Here is an 18,502-nt window from a genome sequence, read left to right as displayed (position 1 = left end):
ATAATTAAGCAATAAAATATAAGGGGTCAAACCCAAGAGCACATGTTGATGAGTTCTGCGAGAAATGTGTAAAAAGAAGACAACTTTAAATTGAAGCGATAGTGTGAACTGTGAAGAAGCAAGCAGCCGTCTCTTATTGATAATTGTCTTGTTTATTTTCAGGAAATTAGAAATTATTAAAAAAAATTACAAATTGTATATGGTGTGGATATATCATACTTGACGATCTTATCTGGTTAGGAAAGCATTTATTGTGAAGAGATACAATAATTGAAAAGGGGGCAGTAAGTTGAACTACAAGTGCCCCATTGAGGCAGGCATTGTAGTTTTCAGAATTGAATCTTGCAGCTACTTTTGTACATCAGCTAAGGATTGGTCTGCCCATCTCTCTGCTTTTTCTCATCTGGAAAACTTTTCACTCACATATCTCATTATTAAGTTTGATCGCTTTTTAACCCAATAATATATTAACTGATCCTTAATATAAGAACAAATTAGAGATTAAATTTTATTTTAAATATAAAATATTAATCTATTTTGTTCTCCTCATTTTTTAGTTTATTCTTTAAATTATCTTTATTAATTGTATATGTTAAGAGATTTTCATTCAAAGACATGATTAAAATATATATATAAATAATTAATTTAACTAATTTTTTTATCTATCTAAATTAATTAAGTCATTTTTATATTAAAAAGAGGAAGTAATATGTCACAGACCTTAAAAGTCTACTGAATTGGATAAATCATACCCAACTGGGACATCTTTTTCTATTCAATTAATTGACCTTTTACAGTGCAATATTAATCTACTCCTATTTGGCAAAAGTAACATTATTTGCTTACCAAACCCCAAAGAATCCCAACATCAATAAATGCTGAGAAGCATAGGATCCCAAGCCTAATAAATGAGCAAAACCTAGTAACATTGCTGTTCTCCTGCAAGATCCATTAGGCTTTTTATCCACTTGGTTAATGCTATCATGTATAATTTTTTTTTATACCAACTTTTCGTACTAATTTATGGTAAAAATTACTTAATAAACAATTCCCAAAAAGGAATGCCCTTGAGAAAGTCTCAATGTGAATTTGGTTCTAATGAGTACATGTTTTGTTTCAATCCCATATTAAGTTTCAGCGGCTGCTAAACTGGGATTTGAATTTGAGCCATATAGTTAATTACATGATTTCCAGTTTTTCCTCCGACTTTGGATTAAGAAGGACATTGAAAGAAAGTAATAAAAGGGAAGCGAATTTATAATTTTTGATATTTCATTCTTGTCAGTCTTCGTTCCAATAAGAACTCGTCAACAAGATGGGTCTAGCTACCTCCTTAGATAAACATAGGTGAGTCGGAAGATTTTGGCTATTGGAAGAAAAGATGAACCAGAAAAGAAAAAGACACATGCCAACCACAAGTGTCAATTGGACACCCGAGATAACTTATTTTAGGAGCGATGGTATTAAAGTTATGGTTATTCTGTTTTTTTTTTTTTTAAAGGGTGTTTGTTTCGACTTTCAAGTAGCCATCCAATTATATCTCTGTCCTCAAACGGTTTGTAGGCTTCCCTATCCTAACTTTATTGATGGCAGAAGGTATCATAGTAATGCAAAATAGTAAAATATTATGGATAATCCCTCCAATTAATTCTGGTTCCTCATGCAGTAGCTTGCTAGTGCAAAACTTTCCTCTTATTGATCATGACGCGCACAAGGCAAAAAAATCTAGAGAGATTCACCAAAAAGTAGAAATATTTTTGTTGAGCTTATTTCAAGCCATTTCCCCCTTAAAATACGATTGGATAGGCTTTTAAAAGTTATATTAGACACTGATTGCTATTAGAAATTTAAAATACCTGGAAAATAAAAATAAACTCAGTTTAAGTTGTTTGGACACTTCCTTTAGAGTTATTCTTTCACACAAGATAAAAGTATGTTAACTCCCAAAGATTTAATGAACTCTTATTGCGAAAAGTTAAAAAAAAAAAAGAAAGAAAGAAAGAAAAAACATCAATAGGGAAGAAAAAAAAACTAAAAATTCAAGGGCTGGCTTGCTAGCATCATATATTACTCACTTGAATTCTCTTGAGAATAAGCGATGTGACACTTTTACTGGCATATATCACGCGTTAAATGCAACGATTTTTCTATGGAAGATTTTTTTTTGGACACAATACACAGGATAAATACAACAACTTTAGATCCGGTTGGAACATATATGGATATAAATTTTTCTAATATATCTCTATTTCCAAAATTTGAGTTTAATTTGGAATCTCACATAAGAAGATTGATCAAGCGTGGAACCACTCGTAAGTAAGATGGGTTGTTTGTATAATTTCCAAAAGCGGGTGTGTCTGCACTAGAAAATGTTGTATATAGGCTGGGTGGGGGTCATGGTGATCTAGAATTGGGACAAACATCTTCAATTAGAATATCTTTGGAAAGTGATGGTATTGGAATCAAGAAAGGTTGTAGGAAGCAAAAAATCACGAATTTGAGATATGATTAGTTCTTGCCAACTAGTTCATAATCATGTCTTTAAGGACGTAAACATGCTTCTCATTTGTTTTTCTAAGAACTTAATCATTAATTTCTCCCGCTTTACTTGACTGCTTTTAATGCATGATCAAGTGGGATCACTTTTCTTTTCTTTTATTCTTTTTTCTTTGCCCGTCTCTTTCTTAATTCGTTTATTTTAACACTAGAGAATTCACTAAGAGATTTGTTGTTACCCTAGTTGAAAAAAACAATAACAATAAACAAAGATTCGAGTATGATTAAATGGGATCTTTTAATTTCTCGAGACATTTCTTATTCCTAAATCATGAGGGGTTTCACTGAATCCCTACCAACTTTAGACAAAGCGAAAAAGATCCCACTTCAAATCAAAACCCAATATGAAGGAAAAATGATAGTTTATTCTGATAAGTGTGCCCCACTGTCTTTGCGTTGTGGGTGTTTGAATGGTCCTCAAGCAAATCCAAGCAGCATAAGGGATTAGAAGCAAGAAAATTTTAAAAAAGGCTAATTCCCCTCCCCCCCTTTTCTTTTCTCTTTCTTGTTTGCAACTAATTTTTCTAACTTTCATTTTTTTTTAAAATGAAAATTTAGGCCAGCTGAGTTTTATGGATTCACAAAACAAAAAAAACGAAATTGGATTTCATGATTCAAAAAATACCCATTTATAAATTACTCATCAACGACGTCCTCATAAGTGTGTATCAGACCAATCCTTAAACCAGCCTCTGGTGCCACTAATACTTCTGGCTTTACTTAGTGAAAGGTGATGGAGGTGGCGTGAAAGTATGGGCTGGCTTGAACCCTCTTAAATCCATCTATCATGTGTGTGTTTGTGTCCATCTGAAAAAAACCAAACTTTCTTTCTTTCTGGATGTAACATGAATTGGTGAATCATGTGAAGTTGGAGATGACTTTAAGGTCGTTGTCTTTGGAGTAGTTAGATTTGTACCTGTGAGTGCTTTATATCACCCCTAGAATTCCATGGATGCTAGTAGTCAATTGAGTGAAAACAAATCCCAGATTTTGTCACAGTGATGAAGTTGTACCAATGTTCATGATCTTGATTTGTCTTCTTCTCCACTCAGTTAGTTACCATCAAATGTCAAGCTGATGAGAGCTTTTTCCTACAATCAAGGAATACAACAAGGGATAACACAGAAACTTGATAAAGTTCAGTTCTTTCTCTGCCTAAATTATTTTTCAACATATGTGATACGTATTGAGAATAAAATAATAGAAAACCCTCCTTTCGGCCCATCAAGTTTCAACTTTTACATCTTTTGCCAGCTACCCACACTCATACAAGTGCAATGTATATTAATATTTTAGTCTCAAAGGAAAACAGTCCACTTTTTTGCTGAGAGGATTGTGCAATTAAAACGCTTCTAATAAAATAAAAAATGGCATTTTAAATTTGTTTAAATAGTCAATTAACTGTTAATTAGAAAAATGGGAGACAATAAAACCAGCTCCCACTAAAGCAGAGTCTGAGTTTGGCAATTGACAAGTGGGGAAGACTTGACAAATGGATTTTATACTTTAGATTTGTGGTTTTATTGGTTGAAGGGGTACATTTATATATGTGGAAACAGAAGGAGCACCAAGGGAAAAAGGGATAAGTTGGAAAATAAAAAGAGGAAGAAGGGATATGTCTTTGTCATTTCAAAGGCTTGGCAAGTGAAGGGGGATCCAACGGTTCAGGATGCTTCTGGGGTTAGTGGCATACAATCATCCCATTAGGGATCACATCTCTCGTTCTCTGCCTCTTATTTTTCTTTCAATGTGGGCATATACAAGAGAACATTTTCTTTATTCATTTATTTATTATTCTCCAGGTATTTCTCATCGTTTTAAGGACATGTGGGCTCATCATTACTTCCTCTGTTTTCTTAAACATTATCACTACATTTTATCAGCAGAATGGTTCAGTACTGCTCGCTTACTTTTCAATCCACGATCAATAATGGAACATCATATCAACATATCAAATGATTAAAGAAATTATTTTGTTATTATTTTCAGAATGATTTAAATATTCCCTGTGCAATACACAGGAGATTATTCTAATTCAAATAACTTCTGGTTATCTCCTGCACTATTGATTGTGTTTTTAATTCGTTGACTGTCTTGACAGTGTTTTCCTGGGTCTGGAATGCCAACTTTGGTTTGGGAGATTGATATGTCTCGCACTTTTGCAATGGACTGAATAGATATCAAACAAGGCCCAAACTTGGATTTTGACTTGAAGTAATCAAGAAGGTATAGCGTCCTAAGAAAATGCAACATTAAGGCCCTTCTAGTAGTAAGGATTTATTTTGAATGTTATCATTTTTTTGGCTTAAAATAAGGAAATGATGATATTTTTCAAAATTTCTTTTTGTTCTACTCTCGATTTGTATCAAACAAGCCAAATTTTAGAACTTCCACAACCAAAAGTTTAATTTCAGCCTCCAAATACAACAGATATGGAATCCTTTGTTAAAGACCAGAAATTCAATTCTGCCAGTCACACATGTGCTCAGCTTCATGTTCATTAAACGAGTGATGATTATACTATGCGTAAAAGATGATCCGCCCTTGATCTCAAAACAACAGAGAAGATTCAATTAAATATTCAAGAGTCTAACTCAGTGATAAGGATATTTCAATGGCTCAGTGATATTTCACCATTCAGTAACCCATAGACAATGAAAAATTATGTATACTGTAAATATCAACCGATCCAGCAAAACAGTAACCTATTGTCATAAAGATTAAAACTGATCCAGAAATTGAAACTAATGGCATCATGAAAGAGTATAAAACAATGGTTGCCACTAACTACTACTGTTGCTGTTCATCTTGCCAAGCCCATACAATTTCTCTGAGAGCTGGTCTGATCTCCTCTTCTAACATCTTCTGGTATTCTACTGTGTTACCACTAGATTGCTTCATCTCAATCAAATGGAAAGATGGGGTAAACTCAAAAATTTCAGCATCAATGGACAGAGGCTCCATTCTCCCTTCACTAGATTTCTCTAAATTCAGCAACCCTCCATCTATTTTCGTTATCTTCAGCCCCATAACATGAGCCATACCCTCTATCACAGAAACGATAGACAAGGCAGAGTGCAGTGACGTAAATTTCACATCTTTCCTTTCCTTGTTTCTTGCAAAAAGCCCAGACAAATCAAATCCAGCTGATAGAGAAATTATATCAAAAGCATTCAAATTAGTAGGTTGCACCAATGATTGCTTAGCCTCAGAAGTAGCACCACTTTCATTCTCAGATAGACCAAGACTTGGATCAGCCTTGACTGGATCCTCCACATCTGTAACTGATGTTTTCATTTTATCAGCCTTTGAACTGAATCCTCTTTTAAACCAAGAGCTTTCCTTAATCTTTGATATGGGAATTCTAGTATCGGGGTTAGGGTCAAGGATTCTGAACAACAGCTTGCGTGCTTCAAATGAAAACCAGATTGGACATCTGTACTTTGCTCTGCATATTTTCCTGTACAATTCGATAAGATTCACATCACGGAATGGCAACTGACCAGCCAATAAAACATATAAGATCACCCCACAAGACCATATGTCAGCTTTCGCTCCATCATAGCCTTTTTTGTTTATAACTTCAGGAGCTACATATGCAGGAGTTCCACAAGTTGTGTGCAGTAAGCTTCCTTGGCGATGAGAGTCAACAAGGGCACTCAATCCAAAATCTGCAACCTTGAGATTTCCATTCTCATCCAAAAGTAAATTCTCTGGCTTCAAATCCCTATGATAAACCCCATTGCTGTGGCAACAATCTATCGCGCTGATCAATTGTTGGAAGTAATGCCTTGCCAAGTTTTCATGGAGTCTGCCCTTGGCAAGCTTCTTAAAGAGTTCACCCCCTTTGGCATATTCCATGATGAAGTAAATCTTGGTTTTGGTGGCCAATACCTCATAAAGTTGCAGTACATTTGGATGTTTAACCAGTCCCATGACTGATATTTCCCGCTTTGTTTGATCAACTAGCCCAGCTTTTAGAATCCTCTCCTTATCAATCATTTTAATGGCAACATTATCACCAGTTCTAAGGTCCCTTGCATGGTAAACCTTTGCAAAATTTCCTTGACCTAGTAGCCTGCCAAACTCGTACTTTTGCATCAGCACATTCCCCCTTTTCTCCATTTCAGGTACCACAAAAAATAAGACACAATTTTTGTCACTTCTGTGTTTGTTAGCTAGAGATTCTCAAAAATAATTCTTTCTTCACCAGTGATATCTGCCAGCACGAAAGGAATGCTGCCAGAAATTCATCCTGTATTTGCAACTAGAGAGTCATCTGACTGTTTCGAGCCTTAATCTCATCAAGATGCAGTATGGGCTGCCTCCCAAACTGAGATGACCAAAAAGGCGTATTGAGATGAGAAACTAGGGAAATTGCGAGGTGAAGAGAAAAAATACTCGAAACAAAATCAGAACAGGAAACTTTTCATAATCCAATAGCATGGAGCATTTAAACAATCAGATGGGTGGTGATCACACAATCCATTCAAGATAAAGAGTAAACAAAAATAGAATGAAACTCAAAAAAAGAAGTAATAACAAAGAAAAAGAAGTACTCCAATGATCAAACAGAATCACAACAATAGAAATTCCGTAAAGCAATCACGTAACATGTAGAAACACTCAGATACGCGATCATTATAATCCCACTGAAGGAAACAAAAGAGAACAAGAGAAAACCACAAAATTTGACGTGACATGGAAGAACCGTCAGGATCATTAAATACCAAGCAAAGAGAAACAGAACCCATCTAACTCTATGTATGATCATCCAAGCACAGTCTAACCATGAAACTTTGACAGCAAGCATATAAAGTTAAAGCTACAAAGATAGAGAGAGACGAACCAAAGAAAAAAAAAAATTACCGTTGAAGGAAAGGAAAAGGGTGGAAGAAATCGGAACGAAGGATGAGAACAAAGAAGCAAAAACCAGTGCCAGTATATTGCATCTTGGGAAGCCAAAAACTTAAACGTATTAATGCAATATGAATTTGTTCTATAAAAGGAGAGATATGTTTCAGGTAAAACGAATACGGTGAAGGTGCCGTGCGTGGGTAGGTCACCGCACTGAGCTTTCTCTACCTTTCAGAGGTTCCATCATTCGCGGAATTTGAAGGAATGTATTTTATATAATTTTTAATGCGATTAAGTGTCCATTTTTAAGGGTACATGCCCCAAAAAATAGTGTTCCGTGAAAAAGGGGGGACAAAAAGGGAAAAGGCCTTTGTTTTTCTTCTCAAAATACAGGGAACCTCTTCTAGGGTGTGAAGTCACCACCAGATTGCCATCCTCAGCAAGTTGGATTTTTGAATTTCTTCTTCTATTGCTTTTCTGCTGTCCATGTTATCTGCACGTTTCATTTTATTTTTATGATTGTTTTCCCTTCTTTTGTGTTCTTGGTGAAATCTTGTTCTTCTTATATGCTATTGTTTTTTTTTTTTTTAGCACTGTTCTTATATGCTATTGTTGATTACCCTTTTTACCAATTTGCATAGATTTCAATGTCCTTATTAAATCAATCAAGATATGTATAATCTTCATGTGCAAATCCTCATTTATTTTTTTCTTTTTTTAATTATTTTAGCATACACTTCATTTTCGTATCACATATTTGTAAATTTTTATTTACGACAAGTTTTGAAGACCTATCTTATCTAATTTTTTTAGTAAGAAAATTTGATAATTCCTAGATCAAAATTTTAATGCTTTCTCCATTCAATTAATTTTTCATGCAGCTTTGGGAGTTAATTAACCATTAATAATTTTTCCCAAATAACCACACATGATTATCAACTCGTGATGAAGCCATCTGACCTGTTTGTTTAGTTTAATGATAAGTAAATTTCATATTTGAATAAATAATGTGTTGTTTACAGATCGGATGAAAAGTATAAGTTATTTTGCATTTAGTCAAATCATTAAAACAAAAAAACATTTTAAGTAGAAGGTGCTTCTCAAATAGTGACAAGGTACTCAAAACATAAAAAATCTCTTTTTTTTAAGATTGCAGTTGTTTTTCAGACAAGCATCGAATATTTTGTTTTCATAAGTACACTTTTCCCTACAAAATGTAAGTGATTTTTCATTTGGAAAATAACCTGATACAAACGGATCTACAGTCTACACCGAGGCATTACATGATATACGCGCGCGTCACAGAGAGAGAAGGTAGGCCTCAAGAATTTTTCTTCTCTTTCATTAATTCTAATACTAAAAATACAACCAGATTGATCAATGAGCTCGCGGATTTCAAAGAATAAACCCTTACCTAGTAGTTTCCTTCCTACAAGAAGAATGACACAAGAAAACACAAAGTTTAAAAAAATAACAATAATCAAAATTTGCCTCTTAGTATCTGATTCCTTTGGCAACCTCAAAGAAATGAGCAACATTCTCCTCAGGCGTACCTACCCTAATGCCATGACCAAGATTCAATATATGTTTCCCCTTGCCAGCTTTTATCACAGTGTCATTAATACGCTTGGTGATGAAGTCCTTTGAACCAAAAAGAACCCCAGGATCAACATTACCCTGAACTGCTATATTTGGTCCCAATCTCTTCCTACCATCAGCCATGTCAACTGTCCAGTCCAAGCTAACTACATCAACACCTGTCAAAGCCAGCCTCTCCAGCAAGCCACCCGATCCGCTTGCATAGAGGATTAGAGGAAGTTGGGGGTGGGTTTTTTTCACAGTATCTACTATCTGCTTCAAGTAAGGCAAACTGAATTCTTCAAAATCCGCTGGACTGAGCTCTGTTGCCCATGAGTCAAAAATCTGAACAGCTTGAGCTCCACTGTCAGCTTGGTATTGAATGTATCTTGCCATTGATGTTGTAAATTTTTGAAGTAATGAGTGGAGGATCTGTCAACATGTCAAAGTTCGATATAAATTGAAGAATCTATTAATTTCAAAACACAATACGTGATTTGTCTACAGAGATAGGTAAAGTTATCAAGTGATAATAAGATTCCCAAGCCTAAATCTACAGTACTAGACCTCTCTATCTGTTAGGGAATATCACCCAGTTTTACTTGATATAGCTGCAGCACCAATTAGAGTGGAAGGGGTTGGTAATGGTCAGTACAGTTTTAGTATGTCAATTAATGAGATAAAAGAGGCACAAGATTAAGGGCCCAATGCAAGTAACGGTTTTAGGCCGGCATAATTACTAGAGACGGTTAAAAGATTACCTCAGATTCTGAGAAAGCCAGTCTCTTAATTTTTGAGAAGTGTTTTGAAGAACCACCCTCAACTACATATGAGGCTAGGGTGAATGGAGCCCCAACAAACCCAAGGACTGCAGCTTTGTTATCAACCTGAAAGCAACACTAAGGTTGTCAGATTAAAGAAGACAATAAAAGAAAAGGGCATTTTAAATTCATCGGTCATACAGAATAGCTTTAAAACAACAATGATATAAATTAAACGGTTAGATATTTGAAGTCTCTGCTAAGCTCCACAAATTACTTTCGAGACATGCAACAACAACAAATTAACACCAGTGAGACAGACATACAGATTCAACACATCATCTTGATAATAGCCACATGCAGAATGGATAGTTCATTTATTGTTCATCACCTATACCCTTATAAGCCTTTAATAAATATTTTAACGCACTACATCCCAGCACTCATGACAGCCATCGGTCATTCATACAATGCAGTGTGTCGTATCCTCAAATATACATGAAGAATTTCCAGTACATGACGAAACTAAAAAGCTTTTGTCATTAAAAGAAAAGTAGTGAAACGACAGATAGCAGGCATCCAAAGATGGAAACTTCGAAGAAAAGATCAGTCAGACCTCTTTCCTCAAAATTTTGAGTGCCTCTCCAACATAAGGAACTGACTCTTCAGGAACAAAGTCTCTCAATTGATCAACCTGGGCAGCTGTGTGAATAGGATCAAATATGACAGGACCCTTACCCTTCACAATATCAAAGGGTATATTCATTCCAGGAAGCGGGGTAAGAATGTCTGAGAATAAAATCACCTGCATTAAAAAAAGCCAAGGAACTTGATGTAAGCAGAATCCTAGCAATTACCCAAAAAAGTATAGATACATTAATGTGAGCCATAAAACCATCTTACCCCATCAGGCTTGAAAACATTCCATGGTTGTAGTGAAATTTCTACAACAAGATCAACATTTTCTGATCTTTCACGAAATGAAGGGTACTTCTCACAGATAATTTGGTAACTCTGGTTAAAAAAGATTGATGAATAAGATTTGTTATTAGTAAGGAATATGTATATATGTCAATTGTAAAATGCAACCACAAAGAGCAAAACACCTAGAATTAAATTTGGTCGACATGGATGATATAAAGTTAATATAATAAGCTGCTGTCTTTCTAAGTGTTCCCAAAAACATGATTATTGAAAAACTTCCGAACAGCCAAGACCCAAGGTTATTTATACAACCAGAACCGTAAGCTGCGCAAACCTGCCTTCATGTACCTCCCAGCTTGCCTCATGAGCCAAACCGGTGGTCTTTCAACATCTATCCCGCGAACAGCATTAAGCAATAGCGGTTCGGCAGCAGATGTTTCTTTTGGTTCAGCAATTGTCCCTGGATGTGATTTTCCAGAATTTAGCTCAGAAACTCAAACCAATATGCCTTGTGAAGGGAATAATTGATATATTAATACAAGTTTGATATAAACTAAATGATAGTTGGAATGTACTGAAAACGACAACTAAGAACACAAGGGAAACTGAAATAATATGTCTATGCAACTACGGTTAGCTGCATTATGTTATATAGTTTATTTTTTGAAAAGAAATCTTGAGTTATTAATTAATCCCAGGACTATTTGATAGCATAAGAAATTTCAAATAACTTCCTTAGACAATGGTGCCCGGTCCCATTGGCATGAGTAAATCATTCACTTAGTTGAAAGCCTAGGAAATTAACAGATCGAATTAGTGAAAGGAACAGCTTTTGGATAATAAATATACGTCATATCAGATTTCGAATAAACTCATCACTGAGGGGAAATTCACAGAGCTCTAAACTGAATGTTGATGTAAACATGATTTAGTTGACGGGGACACAAGTTCCAAATATCCCGGAAAGGGGGGAGAGGATCAATCAGAAATTACAATGGGCTTTCTCATAGGAGCGCATTTCAAATCGCGAAAAGGGTCGCAGCGCAAACAAAATATTACCTCTCAGAGAGCAGAGAATTGGGGACCTGGATTTGGAGGAAAAAGCGAACCGTGATCCTCTAAGCGTAGACGAAGGAACAGAGGTTGGTGTAATGGAAGCGAAACTAGTGTTGATGCAGGACATGGTTGAAGCTGAAGCAGGACGCGAAGTGTGCTGATTGCATTTGGGTCAGCTTCTTTCGAAGGCGCGAAAGAGGTCAATGAGAAAACAGGAAAGATAAGGGATATCGCTAACCTAATCCCTGTAAGAATCCTTGAGACAGTGACCTTCGCCATGTCAGCAACATCATCAACGAATTGAAATTAACCAACCCTTTACGCTCTCTAAAGTCCGTTTGGTACGAAGAAATATGAGAGAAGAGGTGGAGGAAAAAAATTTTAATAAGCTCGATTTAAAAAAATTAAAAATAAAGTTAAAAGTTTTTAATTTATTTTTATTACTTTTTATATTACTTTTTCTTTTTATTAAAATTTTAAAATTTTATTTTTTAATTTTTTAAATAGAGCTAATTAAAATTGTTTTCCCTTCCCCTTCCCTCTATTTTCCTCATAGTAACAGTAGTTTGGGGAAAGGTTATGAATCCCACACAGTGTCACCCGTAAATGAAACAAGGATAAAAATATTCATAAAGTACTTATGAATCTCCTCAACCATAACACTTTTGACAAAATGTTGTTTTGGGTATGTCAAGAGGTGGTTGGCCAAAAAAAAGGTATGTTAAAATGTAGTTAAAATTTGCATTTTTAATACTACTTCCGGTTCTTAATATAAGACCCTGTTTGATTTCTATTTTGATCCTAAATATAAGACCCCAATTCACTTCATCTCTCATATTTATTCAACTTTTTTCAAGATAGTCCTTTTAATAATTATAGTTCTAGTTAATACACTTAATTAGCAAGAATATTTTAGAAAAAACAACACCTATTTAGGACAAATAACTAACTCAACTTACTTCCTTAATCTCCTCAAATTAGTCAACTGGCTCTTATAATTAGGACGGGAGGTAGTACATGTTAAAAATTAAGTATTCCTAGTTATTATTAACATTAACTTTTCATCGTCCTTATAATAAGCATTGGAATGGGACTATAATGGCTACTAATTTAACAGTAATAATTATTAAAATAATTAGTAGAAACTAAGTAAAACGTCATAAATAATTCTGCTTTTAAAATATAAGTGACTATATATTGCTGTTAAGAGCAACTAATTACTAACATATATATATAATTAATAAACATCAATAACCCCCCTTTCAAAAGTCATCGCCACTATTACAAACGACCATTACTAACATGAATGCATTTAATTTTTTTTAATGTGGATAATAAATTTTGCCTAGTCTCTCTTTCCCACTCACGCACGCGCATCTTTTATTTGTGAGTACAATTTTAGCATTATTCCTTCCCCATTTATGACCCCACCAAAAAAAAAAAATTGGAAGATGATTTATGGAGAGACTATCAGACTACGAATGTTTAACATTCGCTCTTTCGTTCCCCGGAGGCCATGTCAGATATATACCTGAACCACCACATTTCCCACTACTAAGAAGCAAAGTCAAAAGAAAAAAACAGAAATAAAATGAGTCACCTCAGACCGAACCGATTATTGCAATAGAATCAAAGTACATTTACATGAAAAACGAAAGATCACCACTACATAATTACAAAGAAAAATTTCAGGTTGGAGATGGAGAAAAATATTAAAAAATGGTGTCAGTTGTGAGTTTCCTTTTCGGAGGAGCATTCTCTATGAACTGCTTCTGCAGATCCATAAATGAGGAACCCTTGTTAGCAAACAGTCTACGCAAGTTGATCACAGAAAGTTCACTAAAGCTAGCAATAGCAAGATCAGCCTGTCCCAGATGATACCTGCAGGGTGAAGGAATTTCCAAAAGCCGCATGAGTAATCTCATCAAAAGTTTCAGTAATGAAGTGCTCAACAAAATGAAAACTGTTAAGTGTTTTTCATTTCAATGGGACAGAAAAACCATATCATAGATTAAATTTAGTCCTTGCATACTGATGCTGACCCAAATACTAAATTTGAATACGATCTAACTCCCATGCATCAAAACTCTATATGCGCATGCCTGACATGTCTAAGGAAATTAATTTGGACAAAAGTTTAGGTATAACATTTATGTACCTGCTATAAGTTCTCTAATAAAAAAATGGCAAGTAAAAATTTCTACAACTTGTATCATGTGATTGAATCTTTTAAAGAATCCCTCCATTGCCATGTATTTTATTAAAGAACTGGATAAAAAATACCTCAGTAAAACTTTATCCAAGTTTTGTGCATTTTACTTTTGGAGGAACATCTTGTTAGCTACTATTGTACATAAAAGTGAACTACTCACGCAGGATGTGCGCCAATCAATGCTACAGCCATCATGGTACAGTTATGGGCAGCAGTTACTCCACGAGGATCATCTTCAAAAACCACACATTTTGAAGGTTTCCGATCCAGCTGAAAGACATTTACTCAAGCAGATCAAAGACTAGCAAAATATTGTATCAAGAATGAGAATATATTCGTTCACATTGCATGTTCACAGTTAACCTCCTCAATTATGACGTTTAACTTCCCTAATTATAATGTTGTCGCAAAGTATAACACTTGCAGACTGACTATGAACAGAAACTGTAAGATTAGTTTCAGGCTGCCATACTTAGGTAAGTTGCTAATGTGTTCATTGTTAAAATAAAAACAGGTAATAATACCTTAGTATCAAGGTACTAACAATAATTAAAAATGTTCCGAGCCTCAAATGCTTTATCAGGATATAATCATCAGGCTAGAGAATACCTTGACAGCAGCAGAAAGAAATCGGTGAGCTATAGACTCCATTCCATCTTCTTCTGTCACAGTTGCCTGCAACCCAAATTGTAATCAGCGAAGAGAACATAAAGAGAGAATGTAAAGATATCAATCATCTTCAACGTCGAATTCAAACAAGGTGTTAAAATTCTAGCTAAAAAGTGGCATCCATTGGTTGAACCCTGGAAATATGTAAGACATTCGTTGAAAACGTTCTAAATTTTCCAATCTTACATAGCAAAACTTGGAATTTGTTAGGAGCAACAACCGATTGATTTTATTCAGGCATTTAAAGCTTTTCATAACACATGGGCCAAAAGTCAAACTGAAGTGGAGCTCATTAAAGGAAAAGAACAACAGCCACATTCAACTTGCAACATAATTTATATATATTACAACTCTAAAATGACAATTCTAGCCTGAAAATAAAATGACATGATCTTTTGAGTCCACTATAAGATTAAAAAAACACTAGTACTCAATACTACCAACTAATTTAGATTCACACTGGCTCATGCCTTAATGGGGAAAAAGACTCTCCTAATGTGGTTTCTCTCATCTACAAAGCTCAAGACCTCACTTAAGGGGTGTTGACTCTCTTACTACGCGACCCAGCTTCCATTAGCTAAAATCAAGTGTCATTTGTTATTTATATCAAATTGCTATTTCTGCAATGCTATAATTGTGAAAACATGGTGTTTTAACCATTCTCATGTGTTACCAACCTGGAAATACTTTTGGAGTCCCATTCGTTCCAAAGCTTCTGTCATGCTTCTTCTATCTAGACTTGAAACAACAGCACAGGGGATACGAGCTGTATACACAGCTTCCAACCAGTCCTTAAGTCCTTCCACAGGTGTTTCAAGCTAGAGAAAAATATGGGCCAAAAAAATGTCAGGTTCTTGGGTCCATGAGGCCAAACAACATCATCAGGGAGGAAAAACTTACTTTGAGAAGATTATCATGATATAACTGTGAAAACCTCAACTTCAATTTGTCCAGTTTGTTTTCTGTCTCATCGCATAGAAAATGCTGCAAGTTTAGAAAAGTGAATCAGAAAATATAAGATGTGCTGAAAGCAAGATTGGAGAATTTTGATAATAAAACCTTCAGAAGAATATTCTAGTAATTGAATGCCACCAGATTCAACAGACCGTAACTCAGGACAAAAGATAATGTTTCCATTTCCTGTTCCCAGTTGTGGAAAATAAATTTTTTTTTTTCGTTTTCTTTCATAAATTTTATAAGATATTAAGATCAGAAGCAAAGATGATTTATTAGGTGACGAGATAACATACACAGATAATTGAGACAACCATAAGATCAATGTCAGATTTCATAATGAGAAACCTGGAATTACATGCCCAACAGCAAGGCCCTGGACTAATTGACAAACTGGTCAAGATCAGATATTTTAAGCAACCCGAACCAATAAACAAGCACAAAATGAAATTTTGGGCAACCTGAAGCTCCTCCGCATTTTATTTGTTATTTTTCAAGAAAGGTACTCATTGGGCTAAAGTCGGTCTCTAAAATTGGTTTGCTCACTGTCTTCAATAAAAGATTACATTTAATGGCTGTTTCCAGCCCAAATTAGCACGTTATCTCGAGAATTTTAGTGTATTTGTGATTTTCACAAAATGAAAATTCTTGGCACGAATGCAAAATAATAATAATATCTATCTATAATGGTACAACCACAATGAACTTCATTAGTTGCAGAGTCATAATAAACATGACCATGAATTAGTTGTCATAACTGCAATGTTCTTCCTTCTAATATCCCTTGCTTCTAGTTGGGGATAAAAAAAAATCCCTACTTTATTGACCCGAAGGGATCTGTAATTTATAATCAATAGAAATTGTGTGATTGATATGTTATGCGATACACGTTTAGATAAGCAAATGCATGTTTCCGAACCTTCTGCAACATGTGATCAGCACCAGAATATAGCAATGATCGTTCCACATCACCATCTACAGGAATATCCTTCCCTGCATCAGAATCAAAGTAAGACTCATAATAAGGCGCATGGACTTCACAGTTTATTTAGCCTGTTTAATATAAAAATGGCAATGTCATTTAGCTACTTTATTTATAAAGATGCAATAAAAGGGAACGATATTGCAAACAAGGGACCCGATCTCTTGTGGAGGAAGGAAAGAAAGCCAAGGAAATGGTGTTCCCTGTGTATCCTTAACATTTCTTTCCTTCAAATGTGGCAAAAAAGGAGGATATAGAAAATCATTTGATTAAGTTCTCTGAGTTTCCATTTTTATATACAAACACCAGCAGTAGAACAAGTAATAAAACCGTTAACATGGTAAAACTTTATGAAACTCTTTCTTTCCCTTCCTATCATATTACTATCCAAACAAAAGATTCTATTCTATCCCGCTCCTTATAGGCTCTTTTAATAATTTTTCTTTCCATGATGTTCAGTACATGGTCCATTAAAATCAACATAGTCAAGCTCTAAAGGCCATCTCATTATTTAGAGTCCCATGATAACAACTTAACATACCCTCTTCTGAAGCAAGCTGCTTCCACGCATTCCATCTAACAGCTCGAGTATCAGCCTGAAACACATCACATACAGTTATCATGGAGAAAATATAACTCAGTTGCATGATATCATGTGTGGTCGTGCTCTTCTTATCTCAAGAAATATAGTGATAGCCCCCAAAAGCAGTTAATAACTGAGGCAATACAAGTCTCCGCAATTGCAACAAATACCACAATCTTTTTTCGTCACTTAAACATTTACAAAGCATGCCTAGCGTGATAAATCTCAAGAACATTCCTAAAAGCTTAAAACTAACCAGAACGTTGTCCCAAGAAAAGATAAGACCATAAGCTTCATCAGGCTTCATAGCATAGCGTATTCGCTGAAGAAATCCATCTTGCAACTTCTCATTCAAATAGTCCTGTTTTCAAAAGAAAATAATAAATAATATTAAAATTATCCATTCATAGACTAAGCAATTCAACTTAATTTTAGGGGAACGGCAACCAAAGTTCATTACCACATCAACTTTTAATGGCCCATCAGCTCTAAAAGTCTCAAAGCCCTCCCCATATTCAGCTCCTATTGCCTGGCAGAGAACATAGAGAAGAATTATGGCAGTAAGAAACCTTGGAGTCCTGGATTTCTAATAAGTTAACATCACTAAAGTCACTGTTCCAATAAGATTGCATAACGATGACCCAGGCCGATAAAAGATAAACCTTCAGCGTTGGTTACGCCGAGAAATAAAAAAGAATTAGTAAAAACGAAAAAGATAAAGTAGGAATCCAAAAACTCGACAACCAGCATATTGAATCAAGAAAACGGGAAGACTCCGTACCTCCTGCATGAAAAGTTTATTGGGGGTAAATGGCAACCCATTACCATTCACAGAGCCATCGCCTTCGGACCCAATAGAACACCGAACGACCAGACGATTCCTGTCCACACCCGATCGCTTCAATTTCTGGGAAAAAGCACATATTATAAAAAATGATAAAATCACAATTAAATGAAGAAAAGAAACAAAGGCATGCATAAAGAGAAGAAATTGCGCACCAAAATGTTGAGCTGGAGGGTGGGAGAAGAAGGTTGAAGACGAGACGAGAGGGAGGGAGAAATCAAACGAGAAGAGGCTTTGAAATTGTGAAAAGCGACGCAGTCCATGGCAAGAAAGCACGGCGTTAATGGTGGGGAAGAAGCTGACAGCTGAACAAACAAGACGAAGAAGAAGCTAGAGCCTTTAGCTGCTGCTTAATTTTTCCCGGCTCATTCGGTGCCAGTTTCAGAGTTTTTGATGACCAAGGCGTGTTGCCACTCACGTGACGAGCTCCCTCCTTCACTGTGCTTGTGGATAAGAATTTCTTATTCTTTTTATTTTTTTCCTCTTATCCCCTCTTTAGTAATATTTAAATATAAATATAAATGCA

The 18,502-nt window shown here is 35.2% G+C and overlaps 3 protein-coding genes across 4 annotated transcripts; all 3 read right to left on the bottom strand.

Moving 5' to 3' along the window:
* Positions 1-5,169: 5,169 nt before the first annotated feature.
* Positions 5,170-7,587, bottom strand: LOC114735314 (CBL-interacting protein kinase 18-like). 2 transcript variants are annotated; one of them, XM_028923003.1, is made up of 3 exons: positions 7,426-7,587; positions 5,749-6,889; positions 5,412-5,671 (listed from the first exon to the last, which is right to left on the bottom strand). In XM_028923003.1, exons 2-3 carry the CDS (start codon positions 6,679-6,681, stop codon positions 5,531-5,533), a joined length of 1,074 nt encoding a protein of 357 aa, XP_028778836.1. In that variant the 5' UTR covers positions 6,682-6,889; positions 7,426-7,587; the 3' UTR covers positions 5,412-5,530. The 2 variants fall into 2 exon arrangements, with proteins under 2 accessions (XP_028778835.1, XP_028778836.1); XM_028923002.1 differs by having other exon boundaries at positions 5,170-6,889; positions 7,426-7,585.
* A 1,141-nt stretch (positions 7,588-8,728) lies between these two features.
* Positions 8,729-11,938, bottom strand: LOC114735288 (uroporphyrinogen decarboxylase). Its single transcript, XM_028922974.1, has 6 exons — positions 11,736-11,938; positions 11,015-11,136; positions 10,656-10,766; positions 10,369-10,557; positions 9,753-9,878; positions 8,729-9,423 (listed from the first exon to the last, which is right to left on the bottom strand). Exons 1-6 carry the CDS (start codon positions 11,857-11,859, stop codon positions 8,908-8,910), a joined length of 1,188 nt encoding a protein of 395 aa, XP_028778807.1. The 5' UTR covers positions 11,860-11,938; the 3' UTR covers positions 8,729-8,907.
* Positions 11,939-13,315: 1,377 nt separating this feature from the next.
* LOC114735289 (5-amino-6-(5-phospho-D-ribitylamino)uracil phosphatase, chloroplastic) lies at positions 13,316-18,357 on the bottom strand. The gene is made up of 11 exons (XM_028922975.1): positions 18,132-18,357; positions 17,914-18,039; positions 17,593-17,661; positions 17,389-17,493; positions 17,091-17,145; positions 16,487-16,560; positions 15,514-15,597; positions 15,291-15,431; positions 14,554-14,619; positions 14,105-14,214; positions 13,316-13,613 (listed from the first exon to the last, which is right to left on the bottom strand). Exons 1-11 carry the CDS (start codon positions 18,237-18,239, stop codon positions 13,445-13,447), a joined length of 1,107 nt encoding a protein of 368 aa, XP_028778808.1. The 5' UTR covers positions 18,240-18,357; the 3' UTR covers positions 13,316-13,444.
* Between the last annotated feature and the right edge of the window lie 145 nt (positions 18,358-18,502).

Source organism: Neltuma alba, unplaced genomic scaffold (genome assembly GCF_004799145.2).
Source record: "Neltuma alba isolate B1F8T4 unplaced genomic scaffold, ASM479914v2 tig00013202_pilon, whole genome shotgun sequence".
NCBI lineage: Eukaryota > Viridiplantae > Streptophyta > Magnoliopsida > Fabales > Fabaceae > Neltuma > Neltuma alba.
Note: the sequence above shows the minus strand (reverse complement) of the source record. Positions and strands in the feature narration are given on the sequence as shown.